Genomic DNA, 14,992 nt, shown 5'->3' with positions numbered 1-14,992 from the left:
GGGTCCTCCAAGAGACACCCTGGACTCTGTCCTGAGACTTCCCCTAGGCCCAAGAGCTGTATCCTATAGCCCATTCCTCTTGCTCCAGGCAGGCAAGGTAGTAACACCAGGCCTGGCTGGGGCAGGGAGGATCAGGGGCCCCAGCGGCTGGTCGTGGGAGATCTCCAACTCGCAGGGACCACCTGTGCCAGTGGGTCAGCAAAGGGCATAGACCTGGTTCAGGGGCAGCCCAGACCTTTCCACCAGCGTGGCCTGGGCTGGGGAGGGAAAGGGGTGTTCACTTCTCTGAGTCTCCATGAATCTGAACTTGGCTTCCACCATGCCCTAAGGACCCTAGGTTCTGCTTGGAAGGGAAGGCAGAGTTGCTTCCTACCGGAGGTGTCCCAGTCGGCCTGCACCCACAGCGTGGGCCTGCTCCTTGCTGGCCTCCACCCCTCGCTTCTAGAGCACCTTTACCGCCCCCTGGCCCTTTCAAGGCCGCCTTTCAAGTTCCCCTTGAACCTGATTTCACTTGCGTAAAGGCTCTGGGGGCGGAGAGAGGAGCACAGCTGGGAGAGTCCCCAGGCTCCACCTTTAGTGGGGGTGGGAAAGGGGGCCCCATGGTCGGAACTTGTGTGCACAGGAGGTGGGGGATGGGGGAGAGCTCAGGGCAGTGGGCTTCTAGCCCCCTGGGCTGGGGTGTGCTGGTGGAGGCCGAGGGGGTGCCTCTGTTCAGCGGGGCTGCTCACCCCGCCCCCATCCCTCCAGGTGGTTGGAAAGGGCAGAACCGGATCCACTTTTGTGTGTCTCCTTGGCAGGGTGGGGCATGAAGGCTTTGCCTTGTCCAGAAGAAACACACCCACACACTTGAGCATGTATATATTGAACAGGCATACATATGTGTATATATATCCCCCTTCCCCACCCCAAGGCTTCCCCCTGGGGCACATGTTTGCCTAGACTGTCCCTGAGCAAATAGCTGCCTCTTCCAGGAAGCCTTCCCGGGACTGGTCAGAGCGAGGCTGGGAATTCCTTTCTGGCACTGTGCCCAGGTGACTCCAGTGCTCTGCTGCCACACCCTCTGGTCCTATGTTCCCAGCCTTCACCTTCTTTGGTCTGGTTCCCACCCACCCAGCATTAGGAATGTCCATCCCAGGCTCCATGACCTGCCTGGAATATGGAGACCAACTCATCTGAGAAGTCCTCAGGAGCTCACTGGATGGGAGAGGTTCCTTACCCTGTCTGCTCCGGAAGTTGAAGCAACTTCCAGCACCCCTCGCAACCCCCAGAGCTGGGCTCTGCCCCACATGCTTGCCCCGGGCTTTCCTGGGAGGCCTCACCTGTTATTTCTCAGCCCCTCCTTCGCTCTATCTGAGCTGGAGTGCTTGTGGGGGCGGAAGCTCTTCCCACACCAGAAGCTCACTGCTTCCCTCCCTTCGCTTCTGTTCTTTGTCCTGGGATAAAATCCCCCCCACCCCCGCTTCCAGGAAGACTTCCTGGATTTGTCAAGAGAGGACACTGATCCCTTATCCTTGCCTGGCCCTGCCCCTCCCCCCACCCCACCCTGCCACACTGTGCCCCACCCTGCTGCTGGGCCTGCCAGGGTTCCCTCTTGTCTCAGCCTGGGCTGCCACGGGTCATCCTACCACTTTCCCTGGACAGCTGGTTCTCCTGAGTTAACCCAGATGGGGCTGTCCAAGGGGACTGGAGCGTGGCCCTGGGGGCTGCCTCCTGGCTGATTCAGTTGAATGCCACCCCACGGGCCCTGCTGGTTGGCCATCTCTCCAGCTTTTACAAGAGCAGCGAGTGACTGGGAGACCCTGTGGTTGCAGCAAGGGTAGGGGCCACAGAGAGGAGCTGGATGAGCAAATGTGACCTCTGGGGGTGGTGGGCAGGCCTTCCCCACTCGCCTGCTGACCACCGGCCACTCCCACACTCTCCAAGCTCCTACCCAATGGCTGCCGTGGTTGGCCTCCCCGGGCTGACTCTTCCTCTCTGCCCAGCCTCTGGTGCCAGAATCTATCCAATTTAGGATTTCAACATTCTTCACTTCTTTTCATTTTTAGTGGTAGAGCTGTCTTCCTCACGCTTAGAAGGAAGACAGCTCTGTGAAGCCATATCTTTAGTTATGTATTTGGTTATAGGATGGATAAAGTCGCTGGGCTGGAGCTGGTGTGTGGCACAGTGAGGGAAGGCTGCTGCCTGTACTGCTGGCATCCTGGTTGGAGTCCCAGCTGCTTCACAAAGCAGTCGAGAGTGGCCTAAATGCTCCAGTCCCTGCACCCACGTGGGAGACCCGGAGGAAGCTCCTGGCTCCTGGCTTTGGGTAGGCCCCGCTCAGGCTGTTGCAGCCATTTGGGGAGTAGACCGGTGGATGGAGGATCTGCTGCCTGTCCCTCCAGTTTGCACCCTCTTGGCTCAGCCACATGACTTGCTTCAGGGTCTCTACTCCTATGCCATCTCTCTGACCCTCCTGGTTGAAGCCACAACCTACACTCCCACCCCCACGTCTGCCTGTATCCAGCTTTCCTTGTTCCAATCTGTGTCTTTACCCTATAGCATTTGCCACCTTCCAACAGCCTTAGCACGGACTCGTTCTATTGGCTATTCTGGTCATTCCCTCCTAGGATCCCAACATAAACTGGCTGGGAGAAGTGGGGAGGGAAGGAGAGGTGGTTTATGGATGGGTCCAAGCCTCAGGCACCTGAGAGAAGCCTGGACCCCTGAGCCCCAAGGGATACCCCCTGTTGGGAACCCAGAGTCCAGGGCCTTCTGCCGGGGCTTCTGATGCTGCAGACTTGTGTTCAGGAACACTGCGGGGACTCTGAGCACTGCTGGGCCGGGGAGAGGTGAGAGCCCTTGCCGAAGCTGCTCTTCATCACTGTGGTGTCTGCATGGCAGGAAACAAAAACAAAAGCAAAACTAAAACTTAAGTCTCAAAAGACTGGCCAGTCCTATCCTTTCCTTGTTACGTCGGCTCCTTGCTGGCCTCCACTGACTCGCCATGGTGACCAGCAGAGGGCAGCAAACGCCCACAGCCGGCCAGGCAGCCCGGCAGCCTGCAGGTGGCTTAGGTCTCTATCTAGTCTGTGGGTTGCTGGATGAGGCCTGGACTCTCCTGTGTCCACCTGTGGATGGTGCGAGGGTGGTCCTGGTACGGCCCTGTGATCCTGCACGTGTAATGAAAAGGCTACTTACCACAGAGCAAGTAGCAACTATTTGTTGTGTACCCACTCTATGCCAGGCTGCGAGCTCAGCACTAAGAAGTGTGCCAGGAATCTATGCCTCCCCTTCCACAGTTTTTTTTTCACCTCTCTGGGCCTCAGTTTTGTCATCAATAGTAGCACCCATCCTACAAGGTTATTCAAGAAAAAAAACGAGTTACCATACGAAAAGTGTTTGAAGTTCCACTCTGCTCGATGCCTGGTGAGTGCTAACTGCTGCCTGTCTTTGCCTGTGGTCTCACAACTTCATGTACAGAAGCTGTGATTGAACTTGGTGCTGTCCACATCAGGGTCCATGCGTGTGACCGCTGTGTGGGCCTTGGGGAAGAACTGATCTCTCTGTTTTTAAAGATTTATTTCATTTTTATTGGAAAGGCAGAGTTACAAAGAGAGGAGAGACAGAGAGATCTTGCATCCAAATGGTTCGCTCTCCAAATGTCAGTAATGACTGGAGTTGTGCCCATTTGAGGCCAGAAGCCAGGAGCTTCCTCTAGGTCTTCCATGTGGGTCCAGAGGTCCAAGGACTAGGACCATCCTCACTGCCTTCCCTGGCCATAAGCAGGGAGCTGGATTTGAAGTGGAGCAACTGAGACATAAACCAGGGCCCTAAGGGATTCTGGCAACCCAGGCCATGAGCCCTAAGAAATGACCTCTTAACCATGCAGTGCCTTCTAGGTTACTGTCGGCCGCCAGTCCTCCGTCACATACTTTTTGAAGAGTCCTAGCTAAATATTTCACTCTTCTGGGTGTTACTGCAAATGGCACTTGAAGATCTTTTCATTTGCAACTGTTCATTGCAAGGCTGTAGACACAGAATTAATTCCCACGTGTTGGCTTTGCCTCCTATAAGCTGGCTTAGCTCATTCGCTAAAAAAAAAAAAAACTAGGAATTTGCTAGGTAGAAGAGTCTGTCTCATGAAAACAGTTTTCTTTCTTTCGTTTCTTCTTCTTGCTTTAGTTCACCAACTGGCCGTGGGCAGTATGAATGAGCAGGTGTCCTTATCTTGGGGCTGTGCCTTCAGTCTTTGTCGATGCCACAAACCAAGTGGAGGAAGCTCCCTCCCATGCCTAGTTTGCTGCGAGTCTTTGTTTTTTAACTCAGGAATAGATACTGAATGTCCATGTTTACACACATTTATGAAGTTATTCACCTTGCTTTTCCTCCGTAGCCTGTTGATATCAAGAATTACATGAGCGGAGTTTTGAAAGTTGACCCAGCCTTACACTCCCTGGATAAACGTTACTTGGTAATGATGTGTTATTTGCCATTGTGTTTCATTCGCCAAAATTTCATGAAGATTTGGACATATGCATTAAACATAGATACTAGTTTCTACTTTTCTTCTAATACCTTTGGCTGGAAGGGTAAAGCTAATCTTCTAAAAAGCAGCTGGGAAATTTTTGCAGCTCCTGTGTTTTCTGGGAAATCTCTCTTATGTACTTGGTGGAACTCACCAGTGAAGACATTTGGGCCTGAAAGTTTTTTTGTTAAAGGGTTTAAACTGCTATCAATTCATTTCACAGAAATAGCCATTCAGGACTCAGAGTGCTTAATTATGAGCTCTGTCCTGCTGACTTCTCTATTGGCTCATGCAAAGAACACATGTGTATGTTCTAGAATATTCTAGAAATGTCAATTAAGTCAGGTTGGTTGATAAAGACATAGGTTGAACTGTCTTGTGCCAGGTGAGTGGGTAGGCCCACAAGCATGGGACCTCAAGTGGGTAAAGCAGAACTTTTTCTTTCAATGAGGAATAGAGTTTGACTATTTGTATTATAGGTAATTATCAGTATGGTTTTATGCAAGCTGACTATTTTATTTTTTGTTTCTTTTATTTGTTTTTTTTTTGGTCCTTGTGCATTTTACTTTTCTAATATCCCTCTCTTACCTTTTTTGAAGTATTCTAAGAGTTATGTTATTTATTTATCTGAAAGGCAGAATTACAGAGAAAGAAAAATAGAGGGGAGGAAGCTATGTTCCAAACAACCACTGGTTCATAACCAGAAATGGTTGCAATAATTGGAGCACAACCAGCCCAACCCAAATCCCTAATACTCCATTGCAGCTCCCATGTGGGAGACAGGTATCCAAGCACTTGGATCATCCTCTGCTGCTTTCCAAATCTCACTAGCAGGGAGCCGGGTTGGAAGCAAAGTAGCTGGGACTCGACCCATATGGGATGCCGGTGTGAGAGGTGGTGGCTTAACCTGCTATGTCACAGTGCTGGCCCTCCTGTTAGGAGTGGGTACTGTTGATTCATTTGGAATGCATTTGCCTTCATCTCATAGGACATAATCATCCCAGTGCTTTGAAGCCTTTGTGAGGTCATTCCAAGATCTGTACCCTCTTGGGTCTGGCATTTGCTGACTTTCTTTTTCCCTGTGAGAATGGTTCACCGTTTCCTGATTTATTGAAGGCCAAATTCATTTTGAATTGCAGCCTGGGCAGCATGACTGGCTTGATGGATGGACTCTGGGCCCTTGTGGGTTGAGTGTTTGTAGGAATCAGCCTCGTCTGCATCCAAGTACAGGGTCAACCTCTCCTGCTGAAGGCAGCGGTGGCCGCACGTGGGGTGAGAAGTGGTCAGTAGGATCACGGCCAAGCTGACAGTCCAATGACAATGGATTAAGTGGTGGGGCAGTGTGAGAAAGAGGGTGGGATTGAAGATGACGTCACAGTTTGTCAGATTTAGTTGCTGAACGGCATTGCTGGGAACATGGCGGGAGAAAGAGGAAGAGGACGAGTGGTTTTGGGACATGAGTTTGGTTTTCCATGCTTGTTGGACACACAGCGGCGGGGGGGGAGCCAAGGAGTTAATTTGTAAACGTTTATTGATTCACTTTATTGGAAGCAAAGGAAGAGAGGAGACTGGCGGAAGGGGGAGGAAGACTGGAACAGCCTCGCTGTGGCTGTCCTGTGCGTGGGGGTGGGTAACTGCATAGCAGGAGATGAGCTGGGAAGTGAGGAGAGCCCAGCAGGGTCCAAGGGCGGGCCCCACACCGAGGCTGTAAGCAGCACTGAGGTTGGTGGGCCATAGGGCTGAGCAGGATGTGTCAGCATGCAAGGCATACTTCCGACTTTCTGGGAAGGCCTGCCTCGGGGCGAGGCTGACAGGCAGGCAGGTCCCACAGAGCTCAGGCGCCCTGGTGGGCTGTGGGTTGGGTGCTGACCACACCTTGGGGTCCCCGCCCAGTGCTCTGGCGTGCCCTTGTTGCCGTAGTCATACCTCTAGCCAGAGCTCCTGACTTGTTGTGCCGTCTCCTTGGTTCTGCACATACACACACAGGCTGCTTCCTTACCTGCATGACTAACTCGTCATCCTTGCTGCTCATCCTTCTGGAAGCTTCTAGTGAGTCTGGGTTGGGCTTCTCTGTGTATTGCACTTAACAAGTCATCCCTTGCTTGTCTACCTCTCAGGCTTTCAGGCACAGAGAGAAGTTTCTTTGAGCATAAGGACTGGACTGAATAGTCTCATGGACTATTCTTTTGCTGGCAACATGCCCGGCTTGTACCAAGTATTTGTTTCATGAGTGACTAAAAGAGGAGGGGCCAGAGGTGGAATGCTGGGGGAGGGATGCAGTGAGCGAGCAGAACCCACACGTGCTGTCCAGCGTGGGTGAGGGCCAGGGAGAGGGGGAATGTGCCCAGCACTGTGCAGGAGCTAGAGGCAGAGGCACGGTCAGTGTTTTGGTTGGGATAGGCACTTCTGGCACACTCAGGATGCATGGGTTGGAGGGGACAAGAAGAGTGGGGACAGGAAGTGCTTACAGTGATCTCAGAGTACCCGGACAAGGACAGGAAGTTGTCGAGAAGACCTTGGCTTCCTGTGTCTCCTGCCCGGGGAGGAACTGATTCCTTTCCCTGCTCCCTTCTTCCCTTGAGGGTCCAGGACACCCCCACCAAGTCTGTGCCAGGGGGGCTGGTGCAATCTAGGCTCGGCCGTCCTATCTGGAAGGAGAGACCAGAGTCGTTGTAAAGCTAGCTCAGCAAGTTTATTGCAAACACAGGAACACAAACAGGCAACCCAGGCCTCCTGCTCAGCCCACAGCCCATAGCAGAACAAGCCATTTCACATCACCAGCCACAGGGAATGGTGTAAATTTCCCCTCTGCACCTATTTGCACCTGCCTGAGATGGAGGGAGGGGCTCCCACACCAAAGTTAAACCAGCCACTCGGGAGAGAACCACCCAGGACATTAGCCACTGGAGAGAAGAACTGTCTCAGGGGTCTAAGGAACCTGTGGACGGTTCTGGAGTCGGAGAAGACAGAACCTTCTGCCAGGGAGAGGAAGAGCAGGGAGAAAGGGGGTAGAGCTGGGCCGCCCACCTGCTGCGCACACCCTCAGTCCTGGTCCCTCCGGGCCACAGACACCAAGAGAACCCCAGTGTCTTGCTTCCTAGCCGGAGGGGTGACAGGCCCTGGGGTGCAGAGACAGGAGGCTGTGAGCAAGCAGGTCTTCTCCCAGGCTGTTGGGGCCTGGCTCTCAGTACTTGGTCCGGTGGGAAGTGGTGGTGGTGGTGGACGCGAAGCGGACGCTGGAGCTGTGGCCACTGCTGCTACGGCCAGCACTGCAGCTGCTGAAGTTGCCCTCCGTGGGCTGGGGGCAGGGGACGCTGGGGGTGCAGGAAGTCAGGGCTCCCCCTGACGTGGCAGTGTGCATGCTGCTGCTGCCCGAGAAAGTGACCCCCGACCCGCACAGCAGGCCGCCCCGGGAGCTGCTCACAGCTGTGGGAACACAAAGCAGAAAGTGGGTTGATGCCAGGGGGAGCCGAGTCCCGATCTGTGCTGTACGCCCCCACCTCACACCGGGCCTGGACTCCAGCTGAACCTTACTCGGACCTGCCCCTCTGCCAGGGGCCACTCGCTTTTGGGTCCTTCCTTCTCAGCAGACTTCTGCCTGCCAACTCAGCCTCGCTTGAGCTCGCCTCACACACCTAGGGCCTACTGTCTGCTCTACCCCTGAGCAGAGCTGGCTCCTCAGAGTGGTACATGGTCTGGTTGGGGTGCTGCATGTCCACTTGTGTCTTTGTAGTGACGCATTTGAATTTGGAAACTGGCAGTGAACTTGGAGACTGAAACGCTTGAGTTAGTGTCACAGCGCCTGGAGTCGATTTCCGCCTCCAGTTCCTGGCTCCAACTCGCTCCTGATGCAGACCCTGGGAGGCAGCCATGGTTTCCTGCCACACAGGTGGGACAACTGCCAGGTCCTTGGTTAGGGCCTAGCCCAGCCCTGGGTATTATTGCAGGCATGTGGGGAGTGAACTAGCAAATGCAATTTCTCTCTGTCTCTCAAAAGAAACAAAATAATCTGGCTACCTCTGCGACTTCTGATGAATCATGCATATTCCCGGAGTAAATGCAACGGGCGTGGCCCTGCGTCCATTTTCCCCTCCCTTCACCCCTACCAGAGCTGCCTTGGCAGCCACTCCTGTTCTGAAGCCCCCACTCTACAGGGCCCAGTCAGGTGCCCTGGACGCTTTGGGCACAGCCATCACTAGGTGGTCTGGCTTGGGAGCAGCGGCAGGTGGGGGAATTCTAGCGAACCTCTCCCTTTCCTGCCATCAGAGAGTAAAAGATCTTCCCAGCACAGCCCTTGCCATCACTGAGCCCCCGAAAAAGTTTCCCTGAAGGTTGTCCCCTCTCAGAGTCCCCTGCCACCTAGTGGCCTCACCCCAGGGAAGGCTGGTCTCAGGACAGTCTTGGATCTCAACTAAGGAGATAGTTCCAGCCCAGGGGCTGGAGGAGGGTCCTTGCTGCCCATTCCAGCCACTGTGGAAGCCCCCCCCCCCTGAGGAAATTGGAAGGGAAGAGAAACACGTGAGGGAGATAAGCCCCAAATCACTCACATATGTTTACTGGTCCAACGCCTTCACAGATCCTGGAGAGACAGAGAGAGAGAGAGAGAGAGAGAGAGAGAGAGAGAGAGAGAGAGAGAGAGAGGAATCAGTCACCCAGGTTATGCTCCCCAGAACACCTGCTTGCTCTCCAACATGGCATTTTGTCAGAGCGGCCCCAGGACCACTCTGCACCTGACTGCACCTACATACTGACAGAACTTGGGAAAATCACCAATTTCTCCAGCCTGCCCCAAAATGACTGAGTGAAAATACTGGAGGAAATGTATTCTTACTGCTTGTTTGAACAAATAAGTCAACAAGCAAAGCCCCCTAGGCATCTGGCCAACTCTTGCATGTGATGGCATTTGAGAGACAAGATCTGGAACCTTCTTCCAAGCCCCCAACGAGGGCATCCCGACAGGTGTCTGCACCAAGGTGCTGAGGTGCTGTCACCTCCACAGTGGGTCAGCCCAGCTGGTAGCACCCTTCTGCTCTGACTTTGCCCCTCCTCCCGCAGTTCCAGAGAACTCACCTGCTCTCCTCGCCCTCCAGCAGCCGCCGGTAGGTGGCGATCTCGACGTCCAGGCCCAGCTTGGCATTCAGGAGCTCCTGGTACTCGCGCAGCTGCCGCGCCATGTCCTGCTTGGCCTGCTGCAGGGCGGCCTCCAGCTCGGCCAGCTTGCACTTGGCATCACTCAGGGCCGCCTCCCCTTGCTGCTCGGCCTCAGCCACAGCTGCCTCCAGCTTGCAGCGCTGAGGGGTGGGAAGGGTGCAGGTGGGCGGGGGCCGGGTGACCACCCTCCCTCCTCTCTGAGCAAAGGTGGAGTTAGAGACCCTGTCCCTTACTGGTGGGAATACAGATAGCCTCAAGGGGCTCTAGGAGGTTGTTTTTCCCAGGGACCCGCAGCATGGCTTGGCTTCAATTTCTTTGACTCTGCTGCCCTAGACCCTGGCGGTTCCCCGGAATATTCTATCTGCTTCCCCTCTGAATCTACCCTAGACTTGTGCTTCTTCCTCCAGGAAGCCCTCCTGGACCAGCCCCTCCTTTCCTCTGGTTTCTGGCACTTGGCGCTCTCCCCCACCTTACCAGATTCAGGGTCCTGCCTGTCCCTCCCGCTGGGGTCTGCCCTGTGCCACTCGCCCTTTGCCTACCTGGGCCTTGGCGTGCTCAATCTCTGCCTTCAGCCTCTGGATCAGGCGGCTCAGGCAGTTGATCTCGTCCCGTGTGTTGCGCAGGTTGTCGCAGTGCTGACCGGCTGTCGTCCTCATCTCCTCATACTGGGGGGTGGGAGGGTGCAGAGGCAGGGGTTTGGAGAGTTCAAAGGTCAGGTTCCCACTGATCAGGGGCCTTCAGACCCCCGTGGGGCCTACCCCTGCAGACTAAGAGTCTGCCTTCTTCCCTGCTTGCACACCACCCCCTGCCTTCCCTCTTGCCCACCTTGGTCTGGTACCAGGCCTCGGCCTCCGCCCGGCTGCGCCTGGCCACCTCCTCGTACTGGGCCTTGACTTCGGCGATGATCCCATCCAGGTTCAGGTCCCGGCTGTTGTCCATCTGCACCACCACCGAGGTCTCTGAGATGTGGGACTGTAGCAGTTGGATTTCCTGTGGTGGAGAAGCAGCCACACAGGTGGGCTTAAAATCCCCTTGCTTGGCAGGGTCTCTGTCCTGGGGTCCCCCAGGATGAGGTGTCAGGGCCAGAGAACATTGTTCATTGGCTCAGAGCAAAGAAAAGCCTCCAGACAGAGAGCAGAGAGAGAGAGAGAGCAGAGAGAGAGAGAGATGAAGAGAGAGAGAGAGAGATTTCAGGACCCTTATTCTCTGCTTGGAGATGTAGTGCTTGAGGGAATACCAAAAGCATGGGGACTCGGTGGGTGTCATGCTAGGTTTAAACCGCTTTTATCAGGCTGTCTGGAGTGGCTTTGCTGGGCACAGTCTGTGAATTTTGGAAGATGCTCGTCTAGGCCTTCCTGTGTTGCAGGTACTTCACAGAGCTGGGGTTGGGAGCCACATGCAAGACAAGCGCTCCACAGGGCATCTTTGGCCACCGTGTCAGCCAGAGCTGCAGGCCGGTCACAGAGCCAACAGATCACCAGTAGAGCCAAACAGGGTTTGTTGGTTTGGATCATCAGGTCAACCATGAGAACAAGTTTTTGCTTCCTGGAAGATTCGAGAATCTTCTCTAGCAAGAGGCATGAATCAGGCTCCAGAGAAACCACCTTCTGTACTCGTGGGTGTCTCGGCATGGAGAGTGCACGGATTGGAGGGGGAGGAAAGACGCATGATACTGTGGGCTGGTAAACACGCCAGCTCAGACTCAGCCCTCGGGAGTCCCGGCCAAGCTCCCTGCCTCACCTCTGCATACAAGGCCTTCAGAAAGTCAAGTTCCCGTGTTAGGGCATCCAAATTCGCCTCCAGGTCAGACTTGCACAGGAAAGCCGTGTCCACATCCTGCATTAAAGAGAAAAGAACAAGCCTTCCATGCTCTGCCAAGCTTTCCCACCTATGCAGGAGCTGGGGACCAGTGGGTCGAGCATGCTAGCTCCATTGGAGCCCGATCTGACGGGCTTTTGTGATGGGTGGTGACGTCATTGAGTGGCAGCCAAGCTTGGTGACATTGCTTTCCTGTGCCTCCTATGACATGAAAGCTCCCCCAGCATCTGCTGGCCACTTTCCAATGCTATGGAGAGGCAAGGGAATTGAGATGGGGGCCTTGTTAGATCTGCTCTCATGTGACCTGATCCCAATCCAACCTAGGCCAAATTGGAACTTGGATGGGACCCCGTGGTGGTCTTGGAAAGCTTCACCACTGCTGTGTGAGCAGGTGTTCCAGGTGCCTGGGTGGGCTTCTTCCCCGGGGGTCTGGAGGACACGGCCTGTGGCAGTGGGGTGGAAGTTGGCTTGCGCCCGGTACCACCCCTTACCTTTTTCAGAGCCACAAAGTCATTCTCGGCGTTGGCTCGACATACCACCTCGTCTTCATACCTGCAGTGGGAAGCCGGATTGGGATGAAGAGGATGAGTTTGCCCTAACCGAGAGCCTGTCACTCCCACTTCCCAAGATCCTGGAGTTCCATCCAGAAGCCTTGTCCCCTGCTGCCCTCCCTGCGTTGCTCTCAGTTCTGTTCCCTCTGAGACAGATGTGAGGAGCCACGGCCCTTCAGTTTCTCCAGATCCATTTCACTCTCTCAGCTGGCGTTCGGGGCTCTGGAAATCTGAACCCTTGCTGGGCTCCCCTGTTACAAGTGAATTGGGGTCATTGCAATAGACTGTGAAGGAAGTAGCTAGGTCCACACTGAAGGTTGAACACTGTTCTCTCCAAAAGGCAATGCCGGGCATCCATCATGCCCAATTCCAAGTCTCCTTGTTTATGTACAGTGCATCTCCCATCCCCACCTTCACCCCTTCTGCTCCCAGGCTGGGCACTGGAACCAGCAGCATTCAAGTGGGGTCCTTTGAGCAACTCTGTTTCAGCTTGGCTGTGGCTCTGGGGCTGGCCCGCCCAGGCTTGTCCTGGGCCCGTGCAGGCCACACACCACTTACTTCTTCTTGATGCCCTCCAGGATGTCTTGCATGTGGTTCCTCTCTGCCTGGAGCCGGGCCTGGTCGCTTACTAGGCTGTCTAGCTCCCGGCGCAGGTTGGCGATGTGGTTCTCAAACAGCGGCTCCAGGTTGCTCCTAGCACACTTCTGCTCTTGCAGGAAGCTCCACTTGGTCTCCAGGAGCTTGTTTTGCTGCTCCAGGAACCGCACCTGAACCCACAGGGGCAAAGACACAGTGGCTGACCACTCAGCATGGCAGCCCATGGCATTGCCAGTTCTCTGGATGGCTGGTAGTGATGGCCAATGAAGTGTAAATGGTGTCCTGCCCTCTAACTGTGCAGAAGCTGGTATGATAGGCCTGTGGCTCCAGGTCACATTTGGCCGGTTTCAGCCACAGGTGGGAACTTTTAGGCAAAGTGCATTTGTGGTGTGTCCCCATGTACTCCTCATCCCAAGAATAGGGTGAGCCAGGGATATCAGAAAGATGGACAGATTGAATCTGCTATATCTGGGGTTCGCCACCCCTGGCAGAGACAGAGGGGTGGAGGGAGGGATCTTGGGGTGGGATATGGTCCCAGCATGTGGGACTTCTTGGCTAGAAAGCCACCATCTTGGATATGCCCTTGGCACAGTGGAAGAAGCTACAGCTTGCGGCAGCAGCCAGAGGTGTGCCTTGGACGAGGTGGTGTGAGGGAGGTTGAGTGTTGTTAGATGAGCCGTGTCCTGGTTGCTCTGCACCAGTTTAGGAACCACAGTGGCTGTCCCCTGTCACGTCCGTCAATTGGAACAACCTGATGACCTGAGACCCTGGGGAGTACGGATTTTTTTTTTTTTAATGCAGAAATGACTCGACTCCATTCTTTACTTTCCTAAGCTCGAACGGGACAGGCTGTACAAATTCAGATACTGTAGAAACCTCCCCAGAGCCATGAAGCCAACCTTGAACTTCATATCAGCAAGCCCCAAAGTCCTAATGCTCCTGGCCTACCTGGGAGCTGTGTGCAAGCTATCACATGGCAAGTTTTAGTTCACCATGTACCCTCAGATTTGTGTGTGTGTATGGGGGTGGGAGGATGCTCCTCCTCTCCCCAGCTGAAAGCTAGCACCCCAGTCAATCCTGGCACGTGGCCATTTCCCTGCATGAGAGGAAGCCCGAGGCCACAGCATGATGGCACCGGTAGATGCCCGAAGGAGCTGGGCTTTCCAAGGAGCTCCTTTCCAAGGAAGAGCCCCCTCCCTCCCACCGGACCTTTCTCCTCACCCATCTCAGGCCCAGAGACCCAGCCCCGACAGCTCACCTTGTCAATGAAGGAGGCGAACTTGTTGTTGAGACACTTGATCTGCTCCTTCTCGTCTTTCTTCACCCTCTGGGCATTGGGGTCGATCTCTAGGTTGAGGGGGGTCAGCAGGCTCTGATTAACAGTCACAGCAGTGATCGATGGGGCAGCCGGGCCTCCCATTCCTCCGACTCTGTAACCAAATCCAGGGCCACCAAAGCCATAGCCAAGGCCATTACCAGCCCGGAACCCCAGACCGTGACCTCTGGCAGTGCCACAGCCAAAGCTAGCTCCACAGCGGCTGGTAAGGGGGCCTGCGGCTGCCATCCGAGGAACGTGTGACCCAAAGTTGGTGACGCTCCGACTAGCAAAGCCTGTGGACCTCCGGCAGCTAGATCCACTTCTGCAGGAGACCGAGCTGGACCGGAAGCGGCTCGGGTTCTGGGGCATCATGGCTGAGCAAGAGCTGAAGTTGGCTAGCCGGCGGCCAGAGCTAACTTGGTAGGAGCGGCAGGACATGACGGCCTCCTGGGTTGCGAGTCAAGGGGGTGACTGCGGAGTGCGGGGAGCTGCAGCTGAGAGTTCCTCTGAGGCTGGTGGGTTCCACTCACCCCTTTTATGTGTGTGGGGAATCTGAGGGCTGGCCCCATAAAAACGAGAAAAGCCATTGGAAGGCATTTACGAGCTTGGGTAGTTTAGCAGAAACTCTTCATGCCTATAACCCCAAGAACCATGAGCTAAGTTGGACACACCTATCCTTACTGGAGTAAAAATTATATCATTCAACCTATAAACATTAAAAACACATCAACACAAGACCATTATAGTTCCATTTCTGCTCCATAAGTCCACCACAATGACCATAATGGGGACATTAAGTTGCTTTGGTCATAAACCCATTAGGGGTTTTAATTTTTTGGTCACTGTTAACCACCAGAAAGTTAGGATGGTAACAGTTCCGGTTAAGAGGCTTACAAGGAATGTGGTTGTAAGGAGGCGAAGGGGCTGTGTGTGCAGTAGGGGAGACAAGACCTGAACAGCCCCGAATTAGAAATGGCACAGAACGAAAGCAGCAGGAGGCATGCCTGCAGGTGGTTCTAGCCCCAGAGGAGATGAGTGCGGTGCCTTGTCCTT

At 54.5% G+C, this 14,992-nt stretch overlaps 1 protein-coding gene across 1 annotated transcript; it reads right to left on the bottom strand.

The window, feature by feature from the left end:
- Positions 1–7,688: 7,688 nt before the first annotated feature.
- KRT84 (keratin 84) lies at positions 7,689–14,377 on the bottom strand. The gene is made up of 9 exons (XM_004583300.2): positions 13,880–14,377; positions 12,583–12,791; positions 11,965–12,025; positions 11,396–11,491; positions 10,481–10,645; positions 10,195–10,320; positions 9,575–9,795; positions 9,052–9,083; positions 7,689–7,930 (listed from the first exon to the last, which is right to left on the bottom strand). The coding sequence occupies exons 1-9, from the start codon at positions 14,375–14,377 to the stop codon at positions 7,689–7,691; spliced, it is 1,650 nt and encodes a 549-aa protein (XP_004583357.2).
- Between the last annotated feature and the right edge of the window lie 615 nt (positions 14,378–14,992).

This window comes from Ochotona princeps, chromosome 15 (assembly GCF_030435755.1).
Source record: "Ochotona princeps isolate mOchPri1 chromosome 15, mOchPri1.hap1, whole genome shotgun sequence".
In the NCBI taxonomy this organism is placed as follows: Eukaryota; Metazoa; Chordata; class Mammalia; order Lagomorpha; family Ochotonidae; genus Ochotona; species Ochotona princeps.
The sequence above is the reverse complement of the archived record's forward strand: the minus strand, read 5'-3'. Positions and strand labels throughout refer to the sequence as shown.

Excerpts from the sequence above, each read along its gene's own strand:
- KRT84 (XM_004583300.2), bottom strand. The coding sequence starts at position 14,377 with ATGTCCTGCCGCTCCTACCAAGTTAGCTCTGGCCGCCGGCTAGCCAAC. Across the intron at positions 12,792-13,879 it reads TCGCCTCCTTCATTGACAAG|GTGCGGTTCCTGGAGCAGCA; the intron begins GTGAGCTGTCGG and ends CTGTGGGTTCAG. Across the intron at positions 12,026-12,582 it reads CTGGAGGGCATCAAGAAGAA|GTATGAAGACGAGGTGGTAT; the intron begins GTAAGTGGTGTG and ends TTCCCACTGCAG.